The sequence below is a fragment of the Moschus berezovskii genome, chromosome 19 (assembly GCF_049115385.1).
Source record: "Moschus berezovskii isolate FMDL1 chromosome 19, NW_MosBer_1.0, whole genome shotgun sequence".
Taxonomy (NCBI): domain Eukaryota; kingdom Metazoa; phylum Chordata; class Mammalia; order Artiodactyla; family Moschidae; genus Moschus; species Moschus berezovskii.
Window position 1 is genome coordinate 47,503,829 of NC_142478.1, and position 24,066 is coordinate 47,527,894.

The 24,066-nt window shown below is 48.6% G+C and overlaps 1 protein-coding gene across 4 annotated transcripts; it reads left to right on the forward strand.

Moving 5' to 3' along the window:
* Nucleotides 1-484: 484 nt before the first annotated feature.
* CHFR (checkpoint with forkhead and ring finger domains) lies at nt 485-23,912 on the forward strand. Of its 4 annotated transcripts, XM_088828080.1 has the most exons (18): nt 485-623; nt 778-921; nt 2,507-2,641; nt 5,138-5,237; nt 7,819-7,928; nt 8,827-8,886; nt 9,031-9,249; nt 9,638-9,805; nt 11,860-12,016; nt 12,900-13,217; nt 15,027-15,169; nt 16,203-16,319; nt 16,843-16,926; nt 17,684-17,754; nt 19,020-19,107; nt 21,078-21,185; nt 21,619-21,691; nt 22,862-23,912. In XM_088828080.1, the coding sequence occupies exons 2-18, from the start codon at nt 789-791 to the stop codon at nt 22,902-22,904; spliced, it is 2,127 nt and encodes a 708-aa protein (XP_088684206.1). In that variant the 5' UTR covers nt 485-623; nt 778-788; the 3' UTR covers nt 22,905-23,912. The 4 variants fall into 4 exon arrangements, with proteins under 4 accessions (XP_088684206.1, XP_088684203.1, XP_088684204.1 ...); XM_088828077.1 differs by having other exon boundaries at nt 563-921; XM_088828078.1 differs by having other exon boundaries at nt 563-921; nt 21,619-21,671.
* The last annotated feature ends 154 nt before the right edge of the window (nt 23,913-24,066 follow it).

Below are 24,066 nucleotides of genomic sequence, written 5' to 3' on the forward strand. Positions count from 1 at the left end.
AGCGCCGCCAGATCCCAAAAGGCGGGATCGCTTGAGTCCAGGAAACGTGCGTTTAAAACGGAAAGACTGCATCACCGCCTCCAAGAGGTGCCGACCAATGCGGAGATGCTCACGCTTTGCAGAGCTCTCCCAGGGTACTATCAACTTTCCGATCGCCGGAAAACTGGCTTTGGAAAATTTCAACTTGCATTTACCTCGTCAGATATAAGGCAGACCGTCGCTTCGCACTTCTAAACGCCATCTGCACTTCCAACGCAGCTTTGAGAATTTGCTTCGGTGCCCAATACTCGTTACTCTGTCCCCTTTGCGCGGAATTAACATGGGGCTGACCTCAGCTACTTCCGAGATCCGCGAACACCAAGTCGTCCCGGCCAGCATCAAAGATGGCGTCCAAGCCCACAGCCTACCCTCTGCGCACGCTCCGCTAGCCTCCACGTGTCCACTCTCGATGCCCGTCCCCCAGGTTCCACTCTAGCCGCCGCGTTCAGTGGTTGCCACCGCCAGCCAATCGCAGGGCAAGGACGCCGCGGGCCCCGCCCAGCGGATCAGCTGAGGGGTCTGCGATGTCTGTTGACAGCCGCGGTGGCTGCGCGGCCGGTTCCGGGTTCGGCGCGGGGCGGGGGGTAAGCAGGCGACGGGCGCGGGCGTCCGGCGGGACGCTGGGGAGGCTCGCGGCGCGGGCCGCAGTGGCCGGGCGCGGGCGCCGAGGAGGAGCGGCAGGCCGCAGCCTCTGCCCTTGCCGTCCGGGTCTCACCCGACGTTTCCGGGTCTCGTCAGATGTGAATCCGATGGAGCGGCCGGGGGAAGGCGAGCAGCCGCCCCAGCAGCAGCCGTGGGGGAGGCTTCTTCGCCTGGGCGCCGAGGAGGGCGAGCCGCACGTCCTCCTGAGGAAACGGGAGTGGACCATCGGGCGAAGAAGAGGTGCGGGGCGGAGAGCAGGCATGGGAAACGTGGGACGGGCGGGGGACAAGCCTGGGGATGGGTCAGGGCACGGGGGCGGGGACCAGGGACCCGGGATGGGGGTGGGGGACGGGGACCGAAGGACTGAAGCCGGGGGCTGAGGGAGGAAGCCTGGTGATAGGAGCAGGGCGAGACCGGGCCCACCAGGCTATGGGAGGCCCCTGGGCGGGGCGCATTCTGCCGTCCAGTTTTTCCAGTGGAATGGGCTCTCGTGTAACAGCTGCCATGTATTCACTTAATGGTCTGCCCAGTCACTTCTGAGTGCTTCATTCAGGTTATTTAATCCTCACTACAACTTTATGAAGTAGATAAAATAATTTATCCCCGGGAATGCAATCTTCTCAAGTTTATTACTACCCAAAGCATCTTCTCTAACCTTAATAGAAATGAAATTAGAAAGAAAAGCAGAAGGAACACTGGAAAATCCACAAATATGTGGAAATTAAATAACATTCTCCAAGAAGCAGTGGGTCTAAGAAGAAATCAAAAGGGAAATTAGAAAATATCTTGACATAAGTAAAAATATCATATGTGAAAATCGCTCAGTCAGGTCCGACTCTTTGCGACCCCATGGACTCTTAGCATGCATGCTAAGTCGCCTCAGTCGTGTCCGACTCTGTGCGACCCTATGGACACGAGCCCACTAGGCTCCTCCATCCATAGGATTCTCCAGGCAAGAATACTGGAGTGGGCTGCCATTTCCTTCTCCACATGGACTATATACTCCATGGAATTCTCCAGGCCAGAATACTGGAGTGGGTGGCCTTTCCCTTCTCCAGGGGATCTTCCCAACCCAGGGATCGAACCCAGATCTCCCACATTGCAGGATTCTTTACCAGCTGAGCTATCAGGGAAGCCCCAAACTATAATTTACCAAAATTTAGGAAATGCAGATAAGCAGTGCTTAGAGGGAAATTTATAGCTGTAAACAACTACATTAAAAAAGATCTCAAGTCCCAGTTCTTAGAATAGAGTTGATTTAATGAAAGGGGAAGCTAAGACTTGAAGAAAGGCAAACAAGTAGTGAGAGGAAGAGCCCTCACCCTCCATTCTTACTGCCTCTAGACCTCTGATAATTTAACCACCCTTGTAGCTTTCATACTGAGAGTGCAGTGCACTGACGAGGCCAACAAAAATATTTTGGTTTTATGCGAATTAAATTAAATTGTGACCCTGGGCCTTCCCTGGTGGTGCAGTGTCTGAGACTCCACACTCCCAATGAAGGGGAACCAGAGTTCCATCCCTGGTCAGGGAACTAGATCCCACATGCCACAACTAAGAGTTCACATGATGCAACTTAGACCTGATGCAACCAAATAGATAAATATTTTTTAAAATGAAAATAATACATTGTTATTCTGACTTTATACTTTAAATAAGAGAGAATGAGAAAGATTGCTATTTAAAAGCAAGTATTTTTTGGCTTCCTTTTACCCAGTACAATGTCCCTGTTTTTCTGTTGGGGTCTTTTGGGAGACAGTCTTAAACCCCAGCATCAAGTTATTTTTTTTTTTTTACAACTTTAAAAATATTTATGGATTATTAGAAACTTTTCAAGATGCATTAATTGGTGTAAATGGATGTTTGATGAAGAGCAGAAGCCCTGGAGACCTCCACCTCCGGGTCCACCATGACACTAGCAGAAGCAGCAGCACCACCACCACAGCACAACTTACTTCAGGTTAATAATTTACATTTCATTGCCTTTATACCTAATTCATAGGGTCACTGTGAAGATTAAAGAAGCCTGGCTAAGACTTAGCACTTAATGTTAGCCATTGTTATTATAACACAACACTATAGTATCACTTTACACATTAATACAAGTAAGCTCCAATACTATGGCCACCTGATGCGAACAATCAACTCGTTGGAAAAGACCCTGATGATGGGAAAGATTGAAGGCAAAAGAAGAGAGCAACAGAGAATAAGATGGTTGGATAGCATCACTGATTCAATGGACATGAACTTGGGCAAACTCCAGGAGATAGTGAAGGACAAGGAGGCCTGGTGTGCTGCAGTCCATGGAGTTGCAAAGAGTTGGACATGACTTAGTGACTGAACAACAAAGCAAGAAACATAAGTATGTAGTTGAGCTGATTCATGAAAGTCCTTTCCTTGAATGTATTAACCTTTACAGCAAAATGAAGAGTTTAAAAGTCTGCCCAGGCCTCCATAACAAAATATCACACATCTGGAAGCTTAAGCAACAGAAATTTATTTCTTACACTTCTAGAGTCTAGGAAGTCCAAGATCACGGTGTCAGTTGATTTGTTCCCTGATGAGAACTCTTCTTCCTGGATCACAGAGAGCTGCCTTCTCTTTCTGTCCTCACTTACTGGACCAAGAGACCTGTGGTGTCTCCCTCTTATGTACCTCAACCCTCTCAGATTAAGGCCCCACCCTAATGATCTTATTTAACTTTATCGTCCACAGTCACTCTCTAAATACAGTCATTTTATGGGATAGGGTTTCAGTGTATAATTTTGGGGGGCACACAGGTTATAGAACTTGATTATTTTAAAAGTGTTACACACCCGCTATGTACAAGGCATTATTTTGAGAAAAAGGGAGAGCTGAGTTGATGTGTGTGGGGGGAAGTGGGAGTCCTCGCCTTCCCAAAGAGCTCCCCATTCTTGGGGAGTGGCAGAAATGCATACCAGCCATGGAGAGATTAACAAACTGAAAAACAAGCACACAGTATTCTAGTTCTCACTTGGAATGCTGATGTTCTGGCACGGAGAAGCCTATTAAAACCCCACTCCGGTGCCACAATGACCAGCCTGGTGCTGGGGCTGAGACCATCCTGGTGGTTTTGTTCAGTGTAATGGGACAGTCTTGAGCACAGGTGAAATTCACCTCAGATAAATGTAACAAAATACTTCCCATAATGTGGAGTGTTTGGGCAAATAAGGTTTAAGGTTTATGGAAGCATAGTTCACACTTAATAAAATTTGCCCCTTTTAGGTGTTCAATGAGTTTTGAGAAATGGAGGCACTACTGCCATCAAGATGCAGAACATTTCTGTCACCTCAGAAAGTTCCTGATGGTCTTCTGAAGTCTATCCCTGCCCCTTCAACCTCAAATCCTGACACCCACCTATCTGATTTCTCTCCCTGTAGTTCTGCCTTTTCCAGAACACCATCTAAAGCCATCTAAGGGAAGTCACATAATCGCAGCACTGTCTTGGGGTCCAGCTTCTTTCTCTTGGCTGGTGCTTTTGAGGTTCATCCTTGGCAGTTATGTGTATCAAGTGTGTTCCTTTTTGTTGCTGGGTGGTGGTCTGCAGTGTGTGTATTAATTCATCACCAGTTGATGGGTACTTGTACTGTTCTGCTTCCCATGTTTGGTTATTAAAAATAAAGCTATACTATAGGGAATTCCCTAGCTGTCCAGCGGTTAGGACTGTGTGCTTTCACTGCCGAAGGTGCAGACTCAATCCCTGGTTGAGGAACTAAGATCCTACAAGTCACAGGGCATGGCCCCCAAAACAATAAAATAAAGCTACCATAAACCTTAGTAGCAAAAAAAAAAAAAACCACCTTAGTAGCTATGGTGCAAACCTATCATAGGCAGATTAGTGACTTGGTATTAAAACACTCCTGAAAGCTTTTATTCTTTTGATTTTAGGAGAGAACAAAGTATTTGAGGATTTCCCCCTTGGATTTAATGAGAACGCAGTGATTGTATTCATCTACAGATACATCCCTGTTTTGTTTTAAATTTTCTTAAACGTGTCCGTGTGCCTGTGACAACTCACTCACTCATATTTTTGTGACTCTGTCATTGCTTCGATTTTGTGACTATTTATGAAACCTTAGAAGAAATTCAGGACTACGATACTGAAGATATTTAATAAGCCCCTTAGGTTTTTCTCAGAGTTCTATAATACTTGTCAGGTTGTTTGCATACATGTGCATATTGTAAAAACGTCGCCATGAAGCTGTTGATGTGTAGCTAGAGGTGTTGATGGGGGTATATCCTCTGGGTAATGAGGAAGCAGAAAGGTTCAAGACATAGGCCCTTTTCCCTTTGGATTAACACTTAAATGCTTTTTGGGTCTTGCCTTAGTGGGTGTTGACCTCTGGTCGTATGATATCATTAAACAAAGCATAGTGTTGTGCCCAGTACCCACAGTTGTATTCCCCTTCTCTGCACACCCTCCTCTCTGTTTTAGGTTGTGACCTTTCATTCCCTGGCAATAAATTGGTCTCTGGAGATCACTGTAAAATTACAGTGGATGAAAAATCTGGTCAGGTATCACTGGAAGATACCAGGTAAGCTCTTTCTGAACTTCTTTCCTGTTTTCCTCTTGTAGCTTCAGGAAGCCGACTTTAGCCAGTGACTGCAGAGAAGAGACAAAGGGCCACTTTCTATAGCTCGGAAGTCTGCTAGGGTCTCTGGGTATTGGGAGATATATTTTCTGGTTTCTTGGATGGGCTACTTAGTGACACTGGTGCCTGTGACCGTTCTTGAATGTTTTCAGGTCTAAGCAAAAATGTCTCAGAAAAAAGACTTAAAAGGGAGTGATACATTTTGGGATTTTACAAACATATGCAAGTTAGGCTGCCCCAAATCAAGAAGTTTCCCTTTCTTTTTTACTATTACACCACATAAGTAGTGTGTGAAAGTGAAAAGCTTTCCAAATTGCACTCACCCACTAAAAATGTATACATATTTATTTTGTATTAATGGGATTATACTGTTGGAGTAATAACCAAAGGCTCAGTGGCTGAAAACAACAGAAATCTGGGATATTATACGCCTGGGGGCCCAAAGTCCAACTCAGGTCTCATTGGCGTCAGCTCTTTCTGGAGGCTCTAGAGGAGAAGCTGTCTTCTGACCCAGCTTCCAGAAGCCACTGCCTCCCTTGGCCAAGGTGGCTGGAGGGCCAGAGATGTTCCATGCAGAAGGAACAGCAGCTGCAGAGGTCCAAAAGCACCAACAGGAAGACCCTGATGTCCCCTCTGGAGAGACCAGACTTTAGCCTGAGAACAGTAAGGAGTCACTAAGGGGTTTAAGCACCCCCTTGGAGAAGGAAATGGCAACCCACTCCAGTATTCTTGCCTCGAAAATCCCATGGACGGAGGAGCCTGTAGGCTACAGTCCATGGGGTCGCAGAGTCGGACATGACTGAATGACTTCACTTCTCCACTTTTTAAGCAGAAAAGTGAAATCAGACTTTTGGGTGAGAAAGAGCTTGAGGATGGATCTTGAGCCTGGCGGCAGAGCCGTGGCCATGCTGAGACAGCTTTGCTGGTCTCTGTAAGAGGGCTTTTACTGGGAAGGCAGCGCAGCCTTCCGGGGACCTGCTGCCAGCTGCTGAGGACTCGAAACAGAGATGGTGTGACAACACCGCCTGCACTATTTACTGTCTGGCCCTATACAGAAATCTAGAGTAGTGGAAGCCTGCTCAGAGGCCAGGCTAGAGCCTCTTCCTCACTGGGGGTCATAAGAGTGCAGCCATGGAGTTAGGGTCGGGGTAGACCAAGTGCCCAAAATTGGCTAAGGGGGAGGAGGTTGCTCGGGTGCGCTCTTCCCCTTGGTTGCAGTCTAGTCTCTGTCCACTCAGGAGGCCCTCCTCAGTCTGACTGTCCCGTCTGACTCAGGCTTCTGTCTCTCCCAGTAGTACCTGCTGCCCTCCCATCCAGCAGTGTGGTCCCTGATTTTCTTTTTTAAATATTTATTTGCTTATTTTAGGCTCTGCTGGGTCTTCGTTGCTGTACCAGGCTTCCTCTAGTTGTGGCGAGCGGGGGCCACTCTTCCTTACTCTGCATAGGCTTCTCATTGCAGTGGCTTCTTTTGTTGTGGAGCGTGGGGCTGCTCTGCTTCTGTAGTTGCAGCACACAGATTCTAGAGACCCGGCTCAGCAGTTGTGGTGCACAGGCTTAGTTGTCCCATGGCATGCGGAGTCTTCCCGGACCAGGGATACAGCCTGTGTCCCCTGCATTCTCAGGCTGACTCTCAACCACTAGACCACCAGGGAAGGCCCGTGGTCCCTGATTAACCGGAGTGGCCTCCCAAGCACAGGAACCACACTGTCTTCCTGTCATCGGTAGTCATGTGTTGATTTGCTTCTGGCCAGAGCCTGTCTCAGGGCTTCCCAGGTGGCACTAGTGGTAAAGGACCTGCCTGCCAATGCAAGAGACATAAGAGATGTGAGTTCGATCCCTGGGTCATGAAGATCCCCTGGAGGAAGGCATGGCAACTCTCTCCAGTATTCTTGCCTGGGAAATCCCATGGACAGAGGAAGGAGCCTGGCAGGCTGCAGTCCATGGGGTTGTACAGAGTCAGACACGACTGAAACGACTTAGCACGCAGAGCTTGTCTCACGGGGGGCATCGGTGCTCATGTGAGGGATGAACTGAGAGGGGCTGAGGCTGCTGGAGGGAGGGGTAGGTCTGTGGACAGAGTCTGGTGCTGGAAGTCAAAGCACGTGCTGCTGGTGGATTCCAGGGCTTTACCAGAAGGAGAACATGAGTTTGGAACAGTGGAGACGTTCAAACACTTGACAATATCATTTGGCTGTGAGTGACAGCGCAACAGGCAAGGTTTTCCTTGAGAGAGTTGTAAGGCTGCACAAATGTTTATATCATTCCTATGAGTATTTATCATTTTCAAGGTGATAGGGACTTCCCTGGTGGTCCAGTGATTAAGATCACAGTTCCAGTGCCAGGAGTGTCAGTTCAGTCCCTGGTTGGGAAATGAGATCCCATGTGCCCTGCATTGCCGCCAAAAGCTTTTTTAAATTAAAATAAATTGGTAATATTGAACTGTTTTCCTACTGGTTGTAGAAAAGGAAACTTTTAACTCCAAGTTATTTTAAGTAGGATAAATTCCATTTTGTTGCCCCTACAGCGCCAATGGAACTGTCATTAACAAGCTGAAGGTTGTTAAGAAGCAAACTTGCCCTTTACAGACTGGGGATGTCATCTACTTGGTGTACAGGAAGAATGAGCCAGAACACAGTAAGAGGGGGTTTCCTGGGCTGGTCCCACAGGTGAGGTGTGGCAGGGGGCCCTACAACAGCCAGAAAGCATTGTGGGAAGAGGCTTATTGAAGCCAGTATTTCCTGAAGGAATGTTAGCTTAACTGCATCCCTTTTGTGTTTATGTAGATTCTTGGTGTGGGTAGTGTTTGTTAAAGAATGGGAGTGTTGGCCTCGCAGTCTCAGCCCCAGCCATTCTTCAGAAACGCCACCGTGGTCATGAGCCATGGGTCTCTCAAAATGGTAGCCAAGGAGAAGTGAGTGAATGGGGAGGGGTGAGCTGACAGAAGAAGACTCCTAAATTGAGAACAAGACCTAGAATGGGGGCTGGAGGCCACAGATGGCTCTGCTTTGGGACACTTGACAGTAGACAGCAGAGGTCAGATAGGATTCCACTGGAGCTTGTCCCAGTCTGAGCATCCACGTTTGTGTTTGTGGAAGAAGAGTGATGCAGGACAGAATTAGGGGAGTCCTTCAAATGGTGCCCCCAAAATAGGAAGAAGGGGGCAGGTGTTCCCTAGGTTGTCCTCAGCATAGTCAGAGCCACCCCTGGCCACACAGAAGGATCTCGTGTCCTCTTCTGGTGGTTTGAAATAAGCGAGGCATAGACTCATCCCTCCTTGTTGCTCTGCTTCCCTTAGTCAGCCTCTTCATGCCAGATGAGTTTCCTGAAGCTTATTTATTTTGGCTTTGGTTCAGATGTTTTGGATCACTTGCTTTAAATTCCCTTAAACTGGCAGCTGTGGTTACTAGCTGATAAGTCAAAATAGTCAACAAGGACAAAGTGGCTGTGAGGTTATGGGAGGGAACAGAAGAGAAATGTGAGTTCTCACCTGGCACATGACTGACAGTGCTCTGATTTGGTTAATTTCTTTCAGATGTGGCATACCTCTACGAATCTCTAAATGAAAAGCAAGGTGTAACACAAGACTCCTTTGGTAAGTGGGATTTTCCAAGAGGAGTGGGTGTGTGTCAAGTGGGTCTGTGTTGACTGTCTCCGTCAACAGGAATAGCTTGCCTGAGGCGGTGGTGCCCATCTGTGCCCTGACTGTATTTTCCTCCTGCTCCTTCTGTGTTCACAGAAGCTAATAAAGAAAATGTGTTCCACGTGACCAAAGATACCTCAGGTGCAGGGCGAGGTGACGATCCTCAGGATGTCCAGGTCCTGCTGTCGTCACCCGCCACTCAGGTGTGCTTTGAGGAACCACAGCCATCGACGTCCACGTCGGACCTCTTCCCCACGGCCTCTACCTCTTCCATGGAGCCCACCTCTGCAGGCCAAGGGCCTCCCTCCAGCTCCAGTGAGAATGGGGGTCTCGGGGCGGTAGCTACAGTGCTCTCTATTCACTATTCCTGCCCTGTGTTGCTACGGAGACAGACAAGCACTGAGGAGTTCATTGGTGGCGTCAGGCATCAGGCTGTCAGTAGTAAGGTTTCTGTAGCAGTTGCTGTCTTGTTCCATCCTCAAGAGAAAGCCTGGGGATAGGGGACTATAGCAGTGTGGTATTTTTTTACAGGTTATGTAATTCATATACTGTAAAAATCACATAGAATGAACCCTTCCAGTTTCCTGGGTTTTTTAACGGCATCTTGTATCACCTGTGCCTAGTTTGAATCAGTGACACTTCGATCTGCTGTCTCTTCTTCTGAGGCGGGTGAATCAGACTTTCTTGTTTGTCCCTCTCACAGGCTCCAGAGGTGCAGACGTCTCTCCAAAGGGGTGTGGTCCATCTGTGACAAGTGATGAAATCTCCAGCATCCCTTTGACTCTCCCAGACAGAGAGGGGGCTTCCTTTTCTCTGTCGGAACCCCAGGATCAGGAGGATTTGGAGCCTGTTAAGAAGAAAGTAAAAACAGGTCAGAATCTCGAGGTTTCATGTAACCTCAGGGCCCCAGCAGGACCATCCAATCTGCACCTGTTGGGGCCCCACCGTCTGCCAAAGCCTGAGGATGCTGCTTAGGCTGACAGCAGATGGCAGCCTGGGCCCTTTCTTTCCTGTTTGTACCATTGGGATTGAACTGTGTTTACTGTCAGGATATGCTGTCAGTCTGCAAACTGCATTCTTTTTTTTTTTTGGCTGTGCTGGGTCTTCATTGCTGCACAGGGCTTTCTCTAGTTACAGCAAGTGGGGCTACTGTCTAGTGACACGTGTGGGTTTCTCACTGTGGTGGCTTCTCATTGCAGAGCTCAGGCTCTGGGACTTGCGGGCTTCAATTGTGGCTCTGAGGCTCCAGAGCACAGGCTCAGTAGTTGTGGTGCGTGGGCTTAGTTGTTCCGTGGTATGATGGGTCTTCCCAGATCAGGGATCGAACCCATGTCTCCTGCATTAGCAGGCAGATTTTTTACCACTGAGCTACCAGGGAAGCCCCTGGAAACCATATTCTCGAGTTGCGACTCTGTCCTGATACAACGGCCAATTTTTAAGAGTATGTTATCTTTAAGTTTGTTCAAACTATCTTTGATAGTTTGAAACTTCACATTAAAGACAATTTAAAGAAAAATCTATACTTTAAAAGCCAAAGTTAAAAAGATTGTAAAAAATGTTTGGGAATGTCGTTGGTAAGACAGTAGCTGTAAGGCAGAACTGAGGGCCGCCCGTGGATTGGAGCAGTGTGATGGGAAGGAAGATGGGCCTTAGAAAAAAACTGTATTGTCTAGTGTATTGAGTGGGAAATGAGTTGATTGACCTGGGAAGGTGTGGAATGAGTTGGGAACAGACACATAAACAAGTATAAAAATGAAGCCATTTTTAATTATCAGAAATGAAAAACTATATAAGGAAGAAAATTCTAATATGCTATTTGACTGAACAGACTATTTAAGCATAGTAATATACCTACAGTATACTGTCCCAATAATTGTGTTAGAATAATGTTGGGAAGGCTATTCAAAGGGAAAAATCCTTCTCTGTTTTAATGGATATCATGAGATGATACCTAAAATCTTCAGCCTGAATATAGCGTGACAATACAGAAACACAGAGGCTGGGACCAGAAGAAACAGCTAAAAGACACTGTTAGAAAGAAAGAAAGTCCTTTCCTCAGAGGAGGGGGGTGGGATGGTGAAGGTGAGCAGAGGCTGGGGCAGAGGGCTGCTGTTTTTGTTTTCTTTTAAATATTTGACTTTTTAAATCATGTTTCTCTAATAAAACAAAAATTAATCTGTGATATAGAAAAATTAAACATGCCAGCCAATAAAAAAGAAAAGATTTTAAGCTCCTGGTAACATTTTTAAAATTTGATTATTTTTTAATTGGAATATAGTTGCTTTACATCATTATTTTAGTTTCTGCTGTGCAGCAGTATGAATCAGCTATACATATACCCCATCCTTCCTGAGCCTCCTCACCCACCCCCCACCCCATCCCACCCATCTGGGTCACCACAGAAGCACCCAGCTGAGCTTCCTGTGCTGCACAGCAGCTTCCCACTGGCTGTTTATTTTATATGTGATAGTATGTAAAATACGTCAATACTACTGTCCCAGTTTGTCCTACTGCTCCTTCCCCCACTGTGTCCACAGGTCTCTCTAGGTCTGTCTCTATTCCTGCCCTGCAAATAGGTTCATCAGTGCTCCTGGTAACATCTGATGCTCTGTATTTTCCAGCACTTTCCTGTATGCATATGAGTCACATTTTTTAATTTAAAAAAAATGAGTTCATACACAAATGCTATTTGACAACTGGCCTTTTCTCGTACCTATGTATCCTGAGTGTCTTTTTATGCTATTAACTGTTCTAAAACAATACTTAATATACCAGATTATGAAACTTATTTTGAACCTTCTTAAAAATGCCCTTTGAAATACACAGAGGAAGAGGTCTTCTGTCCACAGTTTAAGACATCTGTAACTCCAAGAGATGTGTTGCCTCCATGGTCATGACGGTCAGAATGTGTCCCTTCCCTTGCAGATGGGGAGCCAGACCTTAACCTGCCCACACTGGTCACAGACCCAGGCAGAGACCCTCCCACTGCCCTTGACGTCAGAGCCGAGGCCATGAAGCCAGACAAGATGGAGGAGACGCTCACGTGCATCATTTGCCAGGACCTGCTACATGACTGTGTGAGGTGTGCCCAAGTGGGGTCCTGTGGGAGGCCAAGGGTGGGGTGGGCTTTGGGTCAGGTTGGAGGCGGCACCCACTGAGGGTGCCATAGCCATTTTCCTTGTATGACCAATGAGCCAGAAACCAGGCTGGTTACTGAAGCTACAGAAGAGCCCAAGAGACTGAAGTGCAGTGGCTCTGACCTTGGGTTGGCTTCAGGCGAAGCAGGAGAGCTGCACCAAGGGCTCAGTGTCTCCTGGCAAAGGAAGCTTGGCAGTTAGCATGGAGCGAGCCTCCTAGAACGAAGATCTCTCATTGCTTCTCTGTGGGAACTTGGAATTAATCTGTCTGAAGTTCAGCTGAAATGTGTGTCCTTTCCACCCACACCCTGTGCCTCCACTCTTCCTCCCTGGCCCTCCCTCAGGTGCATGTGACCTCTAGTTTCTTTTTTTTTTTTCTAGTTTCTTGTAGTTGACAGGCACAGAGTTAGAGCAGTTGAGGTGGGTGCCATGTTTTTGCACAGGGACTGTTTCTCTGGCGGGTTTTAGAAGGCAGGTGGCTTCCCCCGGCATTACCTGAGGATTCAGACCCCACCAGCAGCAGACCTCACGCATGGTGTGGGTGGAATGCCCAGGAAGCACAGGCTCAAGGCCCTGCTGAGGCAAAAGAGCATGGGGACTGGGGATGGGCAGTTGGCTCATTTTCCTGTTTTGTACCCGAACCTCAGTCTGAGCAGGGCCATTTCCTCCTCCAAGGAAAGAGGCAGCGTGACCCTGGGTCCTTGCTCCTCACGCCCCAGGCCAGCCGCGCCCCTGGGGCCCTGGCATCCAAGGGGCTGCTGCACTTGCTGGGGAGACGCTGCGCCCACTAGTGCCCCCAAGCCTCTGAAGCCCATCCCGTGCCCTCAGCCTGCAGCCCTGTATGCACACCTTCTGTGCTGCCTGCTACTCGGGCTGGATGGAGCGGTCTGCCCTGTGCCCCACCTGCCGCTGTCCGGTCGAGCGCATCTGTAAAAACCACATCCTCAACAACCTGGTGGAGGCGTACCTGCTGCAGCATCCAGACAAGAGGCGCAGCGAGGAGGATCTGCGCAGCATGGCCGCCAGGAACAAGATCACGCAGGACATGCTGCAGCCCAAGGTTAGGAGGGCCTTCTCCGATGAGGAGGGCAGCTCCGAGGACCTGCTGGAGCTGTCGGACGTGGACAGTGAGTCCTCGGACGTTAGGTGAGCCCCTTGGGCCTGGAGCAGGGTGGGCGGCCCAAGTCTGACCAGCCCACAGGACGTTCTGGTCCAGGCCACTTCTGAGGCACAACCTGGCATCCATGTTGCCTGCCTTGTGCCAAGCACGCCACTCATTCAGGTGGCCATGATGAGGCTTGCTTACTGCTCTGCCTCCTGTGATAGCCATTTTTTTTCTCTTTTGTTATGCAGTGGAACATTTATTCTATTTTTTTGTTGCTTATCTGTATTATTTTCCAGTTTATTAAGATATAACTGACATACAGCCTTATAGAAATTCAGGGTGTGTAGCATAATGCTTGGGCTTAATTATTGTGAGAGACTGGCCACAGGAAATGATACTTTTTTATTTGCTGAGTCCTCATCAAGTGCCTTGATTCACCAGCTAATACAAATACCACATAAGTACACTCACTCTCCACAGCTTACCTAGTGAACATAACTCCTAGAGTATCACTTGAGGTACTTATCATGTGTCAGGGTATTGTAGAAAAGCCACAGCCACCTGGTAGACAGGATGCAGTCCTTGGAGACCTTATTTTATCGGCTGATGTCTCCTGACTTAGAAGTCCTGGGTGTGAATTTTTGTTTTGAGGCCATAATATTTAAAAAGACAAACCCCCACCTCCAGTTTGTCTCTTATCACAAAATTTAGCACATAATGTTCAAGCACAAAGAAAACCAAAAATCACTTTAGTGTGAAGTTTTTATTACATATTCATCCATTCATACACATGTGTAGTCATACATGCTTAATTTTTTCTTTTTTACCACTTAAGACATTTTTTGTAATATTTTGAAACCTGGGACAAAACCACAGTGCACATTCTGTGCTTACAGTTTAGTGTACATGTCCAGTTATTTCTTAGAGACAAGGATGTGGAAGTATGATGTTCATGTCAGGAGTCTCAGTGAGGGGATACCTTGCTGTACTTCTGACGTCTGGTTGAGCGCAACATTGGCGCTCGACAAATGCCTGCCATTGAGTGCAGATGGCGGCACTCCCCGGGGTGTGTGGAGGGACAGCAGTGATCCCTGAGACACTCAGGGTATTGGGACAGGCAGGTAACTTATTCCCATTTACATGTTTTTCTTACAAACATGGCTGAGTGTCTTTTCAGCGTTTCTGCCTTTTCTAGTCATGTCTTGCCTGTCCTTCCCATGGGTGGCAGGCTCGAGCAGGCATCCTCTGACTGAGACCAGAGGAGAGTCCACATGTGCCTTTCCTGCGGATTATGTTTTACCATCTGCAGGTTTGAAGGCTCAGCTGAAGAGCATATAGCCAAAAGCCGCTGTGGACAGCGGCATCCAGCCCTGGGGCATTTTCAGATTTTAATGAGGGGAAGGGTGTGCACTGGGTGGCATCAGATGTGCAAGAGTGCATCCTGCCCAGTGTGGGGACAGGAAGGCTCCGCTCCAGGGGATGGCTCAGGTGGTCGAGGGGCAGGCAGGAGATGTCTCCAGACCCCAGGAGTGTCTGAGGGAGAGAGCGCTGGAGAAGTATGGGAAAAGGGGGGCTGGGAGGTGGCAGGGAGCAGAGCCTGCCGACTGCTGCTGTGCGGGGTGAGTGTAGGGGGCTAGAGGGTGCTGGAGGGCAGCTGTCCTTCCCCTTCACACACGCCGGGTCCAGCAGCTGATGCAGAGCTGAGACATGGAGGCGGGACGAGGCCCATGAGCTGGGGTCTGGGTCTTGGCTTGTCATTCGGGCTGGGGCCGTTGTCGCTACCCTCAGCCTCACACGCCAACCAGAGCAGGTGTCATCTCATCCCCTTGAGCTCTGTGCTTTCCTTGCAGCCAGCCATCCATCGTGTGCAGACAGTGCCCTGAGTACCGCAGGCAAGCGGGACAGCCCCTTCCCTACCCAGGGCCCGGCAGCGAGCCAGGGGCACCGCAGGCCCCCGGGGATGCACCATCCACATCCGCCAGCGTCACAGCAGGTGAGATGGCCACTCCCTCCTTGCTGTCCTGACCGTTCCAGGTGTGGGTGGCGCTTCTGCTGGCTCTTCTCTGCTCAGATGTCTCATTGCTTTTCGTGACCCGTTTTGAGCTAAGACACCAGATAATCAGCTTTATTTGTGGATCTCTGCTCTTGAACACACAGTCCTGACTCTGACACTTCCCCTTCCCCACCCCTCGCCGCTACTACCTTGGGGCAGTCAGCATGCCCTGGGATGCTTGCCAAAGCCGAAGTGACCATCACACATGGGTCCCTCCAGTGAGGGACTGGCCTCTTTCCAGCAACAGGACGTGATGTTACCAGAGCCACCCTGAACTGTCTGTTTGCTGCCCATTTCAGTGGGCGAGTTCCTAGGTGCCATTAAGAAAGGGAAAGTAAACATGTGGACTGTGGTTTGTGGCCCTACATTGTAGGGCCTGGCCTCCTTGCCACTGTCAGCCTGAGCCTGTCTAGAGGCCACTGACCTCAGGATTGTGACTCAGAGCCACATTCTTAACCATCTGCTGTATGTGCTGTGCCATGGCTCTCAGGCGTGTCCTTGTAGGCCCCTACGGGTGGGGATGGCCAGGATGGTGCGTGGAAAGCCCCGTTGTGACCATGGTGAGTGCACAGAGCCTCATGTGGTGCATGAGTGACCAGGGGCCAGGCCACATTGACACAGCTCCTCGTGCAGAGTTAGCCAGCAGAGACTGGAGAAATCACTTGACTGTTTTATGATCTGTCCTTCCTTTACAGGAAATACTAGAAAACCTTCAAGTGGCCTTTGAAATCTTGCTCCAACTACTGAACCAAAAGATAGCTTCAGTCACTTTTCCATCTATTAAACCTTTTGGTTTGAGTGGTAGACTGTCACTTGGCTATTAGCAAAATTGCCCTGAGATCTGTCCAGGTTTTCTTGTAGATCCGTGTCCTCGTGTGTATCTTGTAACTGCCCCTCCAGGTGTGGGCTGAGCTGCTCATGCTGCTGCTCCAGTGCTGGCAGCACCAGCCTGAGCAGCCTGTCTATCCCACAGCCCAGGACTATGTGTGCGCCCTGCAAGGAAGCCACGCCATATGCACCTGCTGCTTCCAGCCCATGCCCGACCGGAGAGCGGAGCGCGAGCGGGACCCCCGCATTGCCCCCCAGCAGTGTGAGTGAGGGTGTGGGTGTGTGTGCACACCATCTGCCCGGGGCCCCTCCCCACCTCAGAGCCACTCCTGTGTGTCTTTCCAGCCTGGTTTTCAAAGTGTCATGGACTTCTTTGTGTGGTTTGAGCTAAAGATAAACACAGTTCTGTGTTTCCACTTGTGTCCTCAGGTGTCCCTGCAGGACTGTGTTGATAATCTATTTTTGGTCACCAGTTGATACCTACCCCTGTCATACACACAGGGGGCTCTCTTTCTAGATCCTGTGTCTGACCCCTGTCACTCCAGTAGTTCTCCAGTGTCTCAATTTATTCTATTCTGTTGGCTGCATAGTTTGTTGGATCTCAGTTCCCCGAGCAAGGATTGAACCCGGTCCAAGGTATCATTTTAAAATCTAACAGCTGAACTGTACAGCACATTAATGGTTTCTAGATGATGGTGAAAATCGAGGTTGTCATTTATTTAATGGTGACATGAACTTCCTCCTCGCCATGTGGCGTGACTAGTACGTGTGCTCTGTGTCCACAGGTGCCATCTGCCTGCAGCCCTTTTGCCACCTATACTGGGGCTGTGCCCGGACTGGCTGCCTTGGCTGCCTGGCCCCGTTCTGCGGTAATGCCGGCCCCACCACCAATCGCCACCACCTTTCCTTGTTCGCTTGGTGCACTTGAGGCCAGTGGTGGGCTGGCTGTGTGCCTGAGCAGGGAAAGGCCACACTGGTCTCCATGAATTAGCTACCTTTTCCTGGAGGTCTGCATAGGTTTGCAAGTGTCAGTGAGTGTTGGCTCCCAGCCAGCAATAACAACAGGGGAACTCTGAGTCAAGCACAAGGACCACCCCCATTAAAAACACATGTCTGGACTTCACAACCCCAGACCAGGGACTATGCAGAGTGGACCATTTCTGGGGGGAGTGGAATGGAATGCCTTTTTCTCTGTTTGAAATTGTATTTCATGGCAGAACTTATTTTTTTAATTAAACTTTGTATTTCATTATGGGATATAGCTGATTAACAATGTGATAGTTTCAGGTGGACAGCAAAGGAACTCAGCCATACATGCATCCTTTCTCCCCCAAACTCCTCTCTCATCCAGGCTGCCATGTAACATTAAGCAGAGTTCCCTGTGCTATACTGTAGGTCCTTGTTGGTTATCCATTTTAAATATAGCAGTGTGTACATGTCCATCCCAAACTCCTTACCTATCACCTCCCCCATCCTCCCCCCGCCACACCCATGACCATAATGTCACATAACTTTTCATTCTTCATAGAATCCATAATGGGCGAAACTTGGTTATCCTGTCAGGTGAACAGTGCTTTCATAAAGTGCGTATGAAATGGGTAATGCTGCTTCCCTCCATCCCAACAGAACTCAACCTGGGTGACCGGTGTCTGGATGGGGTGCTGAGCAACAACAATTACGAGTCAGACGTCCTGAAGGTACAGGCCAGTGGGAGGCCTCCCAGGACTGTCCAGTGTTGTGACTCTGCATGTCTGTTTGCGCATGTCTGCATGTTGTGACTCTGCATGTCTGTTTATCCCTGTATCCTCCCAGAGAGGTATTCCTCCTTGCCCTTCACACTGAGAAGCCACAGGAATTGTGTTACACAGTTCCAGCTCCTGCTCAGCCTGCCCAGGGCAGGCACGGGGAGCGGCTGGCCCTTGGGTGGAACCAGGACTGCCCTCTGGCCCTCTTCATGCATTTCAGGAGGCAGCTGGCTCTTAGAACCTCAGGGTTTAACATGCACATGCGTCACTTGCCAGGGGTCTTCCCTTCACCCCAATTATGTGTGGTATGATACCCCCAGGGCAAGGCCCTTCCATCTGAACAGCACCTCCTCTACCCCACTGCTCTCTGGCTAGGTATTCACAGGCACGCTCTTGTAGGTTTACACAGACAGAACCAAGCAGCTCCATGTGTCTTGAGGGCAGAGCCCACCCAGATGTAGACCCTGACTTCCTTGTCACGTGGTCGTGGGCCTGTCACCACACTGGGGCCGCTCTGGCTAAGATTAGGTCTCGCTGCTCCTATGCTATAGGAATGTCTTTGCAGAATTTCAGAAAGAGAATGCCAACTCTTACAGTCGAGGTTCTAAAGCTAGCCTGCCCTTTGAGACTGAGAAGAAGCTCCTTGGTCAAAAAGTTTGTGCCGTGTTGTGTGGGTGTGATACCATGTCTGTCCCAGGCCTCCTGTTCCAACAGGCCATCCAGGCCGCCCAGCTGAGCTCTTGGAAGCAGGTCCCCTAACTTCATGCAACTCTCACCCTCTGCATGTGCCCACCACACTTATGTATTTTGGCTCTACCCACCTTCCGGGGCCTTTTATGAAATGTCAACCCTCTTTGCCATTTGTTTTTGTTGTTGTTGTTGTTGTTTAATATTTATTTATTTATTGGCCGTGCTGGGTCTTCATTGCTACACAGGCTTTTCTCTGGTTGCAGAGACCAAGGGTTACTCTCTAGTTGCACTGCATGAGCTTCCTGTTGCCGTGGCTTCTCTTGTTGCAGAGCATGGGGTCTGTAGTTGTGGCCCTATGGGCTCAGCTGCCACACAGCATGTGGGACCTTCCTGAACCAAACCAGTGTCCCCCCACATTGCGAGGTGAACTCTCAATCACTGGACCACCAGAGAAGCTCCCTCTTTGCCATTTTAGTGTTTCCTTCTCCAAGCTCATGTTTCTTCTCTTGCCCATTTCCCTGTTACAGAATTACCTGGCCACCAGGGGTTTGACATGGAAAAACATGTTGACTGAGAGCCTCGGGGCTCTGCAGAGGGGAGTATTCCTACTGTCTGGTAAGCCTTGTTGTGCCTGCTGCCTGCTTGCCCCCCACCGATGGCGGTGTTTTCCAGGGGCACCTCTGCCTCTGGTCAAGCGGCCCCTCCTGCCTGTCCACACACTGGCAGCACTGCTTGTTGGCTTTCCCATGTTCACTCCTGCAACCTCTGCCCACCCTGGCAGAGACAGACAGAAAGGTCTTGATACTGTGAGATTTCTTTTTTCTTGTTGGGCTTGAGTTGGCATGACATGTTCCAGAATCTTTTCTCACACAGGGGAGGGAAGGAGCACAGCTATTGCCATTCTCGGGCTGGTTGTCAGGGCCTTTGCTGGCCTGTGCCTCAGTGCATCAGGTGACTCAGCGAAGGCTCATCCCCTCTCCCAGGTACACCTAGTGCTTTCTGAAGTGTGAACTTTAGTCACTAATGGAGGGTGCAGAAAAATCAGTGAGTGATTTTTTTTTTCCCTAATGCATAAATTATTATCAAAGACTGGAAAGGTACTAAGTTATTTTGTCTCACAGATACATTATAGTGAGTATCTTGAGTTTTCTCTGTTGGGACAGCTCTATATGGTTGGGTCTTAACGTCTTTTGCTTTTTAATAGCTATTTTTATAAGAATGATGCGGTTCACAAAGAAAACGTAAGTGGTACAAGAAAGTGTGAAGGATAAAGTGAAAATCATTGGAAATCCCACCACCTAAAATATACCCAGTCATAATACTTTGACAGCCACCTTCTAAATGCATATACCCATGTGTGTGCATCATTTTCATAAATGAGATCCTGCCAGATATGCGTTTAATAACCTATTCACTCAACAGTATGTCTTGGACTCTTCCTACATCAACAAAGACCTATGCCTTGATTTTTTTTTAGTTATTACTTAGTATTTTGATACCATCGTTCATTTAGCCAGTTTGTTCCATTCCGTTCAGTCACTCAGTCGTGTCCGACTCTTTGCAACCCCGTAGACTGTAGCCTACCAGGCTTCTCTGTCCATGGGATTCTCCAGGCAAGAATACTGGAGTGGGTTACCATTTCCTTCTCCAGGGGATCTTCCTGACCCAGGGTTCGAACCCGGGTCTCCCGCATTGGAGGCAGACGCTTTAACCTCTGAGCCACCAGGGAAGCCAGTTTGTTACTAAAGCATATTTAAGTTCTTTCCAGCTTTTCACTGTTCGAATCACCATTGAACCTGTCGAGCATGCAGACCTGTAGGTTTCACAATCAGTCCCCGTCCCTGTGCCCCCCTCCCCCGAAAAAACAACAGTTGTCCCCTTAGGATAATAAACAGGGCTACTGTCACTGGCTTGCATGGTTGAGGCATGTCCTGGGGCCTAAATGCCAGCATCCCCTAAGCCCGTCAGCTGAATGTTTGCCCTCTAAGTCTTGTAAATATGAAAGGCAAACGGTGGGATATTTTATCTGCCATGTTTGGTAATTAATGAAATTGAAAATCTTTTTATTATATGGGACATACATGTGCTTGTCTGTGTCCTTGGTTCATTTTTGGACTTGGGAGGTTATTTGTGTGATATCTTTGTTAATTAATGGTACAACACATTGTCATTTGTGTTAAAAACACATCCTCTACTATTTCATTAGTATTTCTCTTTTGTTATATGTGTTCCCATCGTGATGTGTAAACTGGAGGCAGTCACATTTACAAATCCCTTCCTTTGTGCCATTTGGTTTTCATGTCACAGAAATAGCTCAAGAGAAGAATATTCATTCCTCTTAGTACTTTTTTAGATTGTTCTAAATATTTTAATCTAGATGGAATGATTTTGCTATTAGGAAATAAGTTGGCGTCTAGGTTGGTTTTGCTCTTGTTTTCCAAATGTCCAGCCCTCTGTCTCAACCCTGTCTATGGATCAGGGCATTAGTTCCCCAGCAGCGTGCAAGCCACGTCTGTTCTGCTATGCTGGAAACATGATGCTACCCACTGGCGGGCTGTGCCTGTAAGATGCTGTGTTCCTTCCAGATTACAGAATCACCGGGAACACCGTGCTGTGCTACTGCTGCGGCCTGCGGAGCTTCCGCGAGCTCACCTACCAGTATCGGCAGAACATTCCTGCTTCTGAGCTACCAGGTGAGGAACCACTTGGCCCCTTCCTGGCCCACAGTTCAGTTCTGCTTGCGTGGGCTCCCACACTCTTTTGCAGTAGCTCAATACTCTGTGTGGGCCTTTACTCCGAGTTCACAGCAGGGCCAGGGATACAGCCTGGTGGGTGGGGGCACAAAGGCCACGCTTGCCTCAAGCTCCTCTGCCTGGTGCCTGCACAGGCTCTGGATCGATGAGGTAGGTTCCTGAAACAAGATGGCAACTGGAGTCATCCTCCTTTCTAAACTGGATTTTCGATTAAAGATTTTTTCCCTTTCCTGGAGAACAAGGAAGCGAGCTATGAAGTGGGACAAAACGTTGTGTGCTCTCAGCTGCAGTGTCTCTTTGGGTCTCAGCTTAAATTCACTCGCCAAGTCTGTAGACATGTGCATGACATGTGTTCGTTTTTTTCTCTTCCCAGTGGCCGTCACATCCCGTCCTGATTGCTATTGGGGCCGCAACTGCCGCACTCAGGTGAAGGCCCACCACGCAATGTGAGTGTGCAGGCAGGGCAGGGGCTGGGCAGGGCTGGAGAAGTGAGCGCAGAAAGGCAAACAAACCCGCGGTTTCCAAACAGGAACTGCTTTTCTTTAAACCTTTTGGCCATGTTGATTTTGAAGCATTTAGGGATGTTCATGAAGTAGTCAGTTCTCTACTTAAAAATATACTAATTCATTAATAGTTGTCATGCTTTTATAAAGTTATGTAGTATATAAAAAAGTCATCATCACTTAGAAATTCTGCTCTTCTGTTATGTCATTTCATGAAATGTTTGCCCACATACATTTATCTCCTTCTCCACCTCTGTGTCCCCAGCCCACACGTTCAGGGCTGAGCACTTTCTGAATCCGTGGTTGTGGTCACTGAGAACCATTTCCCAAGTCACAGCCATGTGCATGTCGCCATGCACCTGGATCTACCTATGGTGATGCGATGGCTAGAGCCCTCCCTGGGAGTTTCCCACGGGTCTTTAGAGGCTGTTCATGTTGACATTCATGTCACCACGCACGGTCGCCCATAGGAGTAGATCGGCCTCTGCTTTGAAACCATGAGGAAAGTGATTGCATAAGTCAGTTTCATGGATTGATGCTGTTTGCAGTGACTGTGATCCCAAACAGCCATTTGAGGTTCAAATTAAAGAAATTGGTTAAAAGAGTCATCGTGAGGACTCAGGTAAAGGCAGCCGCCCCTGAGGGAGTGATTCTGTAAAATAAAAATCTTGGTTTGTATTTCAGCATAAACTGTGTGGAAGAGATCATTTTATTCTAAGAAAGAGATTTCACTAGTAACAGGCTAACCTGTCTCTATTAAAACATGGGGAAGGGGGCAGCAAAGGTACCCTCATCTTCTCAGAGAGGAGGTACCTTGGGGATGCTCACGAGGCACAGGTCTGAGTTTCTGGAAATTACCCAGATGTTCCACTTATATTTTACATTTAGAAAGGAGGGGTCACAAAGAAGTCAGACATGACTTAGAGACTAAACAACAACAAAGAAGGTTGCATTTGGGGTTAGTGTCTTTGACTGTATGAGAAACATGCCCTTGCAAACCCCCAAGCACAGGGTCGCTGTCTCCTGTAGTTCCTTTGGATGCAAGTACAGAATTCCTTTACTGAACGCATCTGTGATGCCCTCTCATATGATTTGACTGTTTTTTCCCCACAGGAAATTCAATCACATCTGTGAACAGACAAGGTTCAAGAACTGAGCATCCAGGGAGGCACCGCGATGTCTCAAGAGTGTTAGCAGTCAGTGACACGCGTCTCAGAAAATACTGAAAACAGATATTTTAAGGGCATTTCACAGTGCCCCCCTCAGGGGGCACTGGGGTCTCAGCATAGGGCACTCTGGTGTGACCTTTTGTGGAGCAAGACCCTCTCGGCAGAACCCCCACCTGTGGCACCCAGAGCCCTGGGGCCGGAACAAGAGCCATCAGCCGTCCCCTGTGTATCTGTCCCACAACCGCAGTCAAAGCGGAAATCTCTCTTCAAGAAGAGTGTCCTGGGAGAGGAAGGGGAGTTTGTCAGAAACACTGTGCTGTGAGGAAAGGGAGCATAATTTTCCAGCCACAGGACGCACAGCAGCTCACGTGTGTGTTTTCAAAGCTTCGGTGCTCATCTCCTAATGAGACTTAAATATCACAAACTGTAGCACAAATGACATAATTTATATTTACACATTGACTAAAATCGGAGACACTGATATCTGAAAGAATAAGCATATGTTCCTGTTTATGAAAAAAAAAATCAGATGTCCAGGACTCCCCAGCGCCAAGGGCGTGTTTGGGTCACTAACACACGGGGCTCCTCCTCGGCACAACTGCAGCCCACCGAGCTGTCCACCTTCTTCACTCCTCCCAGCCTCGGGGCTGGGGTGGCCTGGGGCCAGGCTGCAGCTTGTCCCTGGTGACGCCCCAGCCCGCCTGGAGCAGCCCCTTCCTGCCAGTAGCTTCTGCGAGTCCTTAGCCTTTCCTCCTGCGTTGGGTTTGCCGTGTCATCTGGAATAATACTTGAAATTTTGTTGTTTAAAAAAAAAATTTTTTTTTTAATCATTTGTTAAAGCCACCCGTTTGTTTGCAAAATTGTACTTTTTGCTTCTTCTCAGGAATACAATTTTCAACTTTGTCTTGCTCTTGATCCAGACTCTGAGAAGCAGTGCTCTGGGGAAGAAGGCCTCCTTCCCACATTCTAATAAACACGCTGTGTCTGTTTCTCTCCCCCGCACCTTCGTCTGTGTTGATTGTGATACATTCCTTTGGTAGGACCGCCTGGTTACCTGCTTAACTAACCGAGTGTGCCCCCAGTCGGGGGCAGGGGGCCACTGCACTCATTAGCCTCGCCAGCCCTGCAGGTGTGGGTGACCTGGGGACG